A 2,185-nucleotide genomic window follows, 5' to 3' on the forward strand; every position below is an offset into this window, starting at 1 on the left:
ACGCGACACGTTCGTAGTGGCAACGCGACACGTTCGTAGTGGCAACGCGACAAGTTCGTAGTGGAGACGCGACACGTTGGTGGTGGCGACGCGGGGCAACTTACCCTCATTGTTCAATATAAAGTACTGGTGCTTCCAGTTGTACTTCTCGTCCACGTAGTTCCTGCTCTTCAGTGACTTGAGCGTCATCATGATATGCAGGTTAGGAATGTTCAGGTGGGGGTGGCGCGGGACCTTGGCATCCTTCTCCACGACGATGACTCCTTCTGCAAACGGGGTGATGGGTGAACATGACGCGGTGGCGACGGGTGAAACATGAAGCGGTGAAGATGCGCGAACATGACGCGGTGAAGATGCGCGAACATGACGCGGTGGCGATGCGTGAACATGACGCGGCACACAAAAAACAACGAGCAGTGCCCAGCGTTAACTCTCTCCTCGACAACGCACGTACCTTTGAACAAGTACTCATAAATGAGCTTCTTGTTTTGCTTCGGGATGTAACTGTACTTGTGGTGGGGCAACATCTTGTTATTCATGGCCTTGAGTTTGTGAGAGTAACAAAGGGGAAAAAAAAAAAAAAAAGAAAAAAAAAGCGAATTATGCGTGCAGTGGTAACAACTTGGTTAATGATTCGAACGGGGAAGCAAGATAAGGGATGAGCTTGTTGTTTTGTTTCGTTTTTTTTTTTATGTTATATTGTATTTTCCTCTTCTCTTTTTTGCGTTGTATGTTTTAGCTACTTTAGAAGATTGTAAAGTTTGTCAGTTGACCAGTTTTTAATTTTTTTTTTTTTTTTTTTCGACCAGAAAAAAAGCGTTCCGTTTTTGTTATTCCTCACTTTTTTGGAGGGAGTTTTCCCGTGTAGCGGCAGGGGGGGCATACGCGCGCGCTTAAAAGTGGGGGGAAACTCTGTCACCAATTTATATATATGTACGCACAGCGCAGTGGGATTATATATACATATGCGCGTTTTCTATGCGACCTTTTTTTCCCTTGTGATATACATCAACAACTATTCCGCGGCACTATTTTTTTTGTTTTTTTTTTTTCCGTTGGCTCCATTACTCCATTGTTGGGCCGTTTATTTGGGGTCGTGACAGGCTGTTGCCCCGCGTGCCCTCATATCTGCACTTGAGAGGGAAAAGAACACAGCAACGGCATAACGGGGTTGGCGGCCAGTCTAAGCAAATAATAATAAAACACCTGTGAATAAGAATATGCTACGTGCAGTAGGGCGTAGGGGAAATAATAATATAGCCGCTCCATGCCTGAGGCGGGCCCCTTGGAAGGTGCGTTAATATATTTCGAGGGTGGGGGACGGGGAAGTGTCCATCGGCCAACCCCTCTCCCCACTAAATTCACCCTCAGCGCATTCTGCCCCCTTCTACGCCGACCTTGGGGATATATTTCTTCTTCTTTTTTTTTTTGTGCCCAATAATGGTTTATAGTATTACACCATACCCCACGTGTCGCTCCACTTGGTGACGGTGCAGGGCTACTCAGAGGAGGCAAGAGCCGACCCCTACAGGTCCGGCACAAAACGCAACAAAGCCAGGTGTGAGGGGACGAGCCAGGATCCCTTCTTTTCTGCCCCCACTAAAAAATATGTGGCGTGTCGCACCGTTGGGAAATAATTTTCCCCTTGTGGGGGTGAACGGGAACGACTATAACGGGTTGAAGTTTTGTTCTCTTCCCAAGGGAGGGAAAAAGCGGGATCGCCAAGGTTCACAATCCACCCCAATATAATCTTTCTTCTTATGGGGGCAAGTTACCCCGAGTCGGTCAACACGTCGTATAATGTATGCCATTGCGGGCCGCGTCATTATTTACCCCGTTTCCATGGACTTTTAAATTGAACAAAAAAAAAAAACGCGTAAAACGCTCGACCTGCGAGGCACAAAAAAAAACATTTATATAAAAATACATATGAATAGTTGACTCGAACGAGCAGCATGGTTTCTCTCTTCTCGCCACGAGAAAGTAAAAAAAAAAAAAAAAAACAAAGCGCTTCGGTCAATTTTTTGTTCCTTTTGGGGTTTTCCTTTATTTATTATTTTTTTTTTCCCTGCCACGTGTTTTTTTTTTCCTTGTTCCATTTCCACGTCAACCGAACGAGCTGCTCCATCCGTGGGCATTCGATATAAAGGCCACGTATTTTTCTTTTTTTTTTTTTTTTTTTTTT

General features: G+C 45.3%; 1 protein-coding gene across 1 annotated transcript in view; it reads right to left on the reverse strand.

Annotated features, from left to right (window-relative positions):
• Positions 1 to 539, reverse strand: part of AK88_02494 (uncharacterized protein) — a gene marked incomplete at both ends in the record, with an annotated part of 3,218 nt that extends 2,679 nt beyond the window's left edge. The window contains 2 exons of the mRNA XM_012480119.1: positions 105 to 266; positions 455 to 539. Coding sequence (XP_012335542.1) covers positions 105 to 266; positions 455 to 539 — 247 coding nt within the window. The remainder of the gene's footprint in view (positions 1 to 104; positions 267 to 454) is intronic.
• Between the last annotated feature and the right edge of the window lie 1,646 nt (positions 540 to 2,185).

This window comes from Plasmodium fragile (genome assembly GCF_000956335.1).
Source record: "Plasmodium fragile strain nilgiri unplaced genomic scaffold supercont1.24, whole genome shotgun sequence".
Taxonomy (NCBI): Eukaryota; Apicomplexa; class Aconoidasida; order Haemosporida; family Plasmodiidae; genus Plasmodium; species Plasmodium fragile.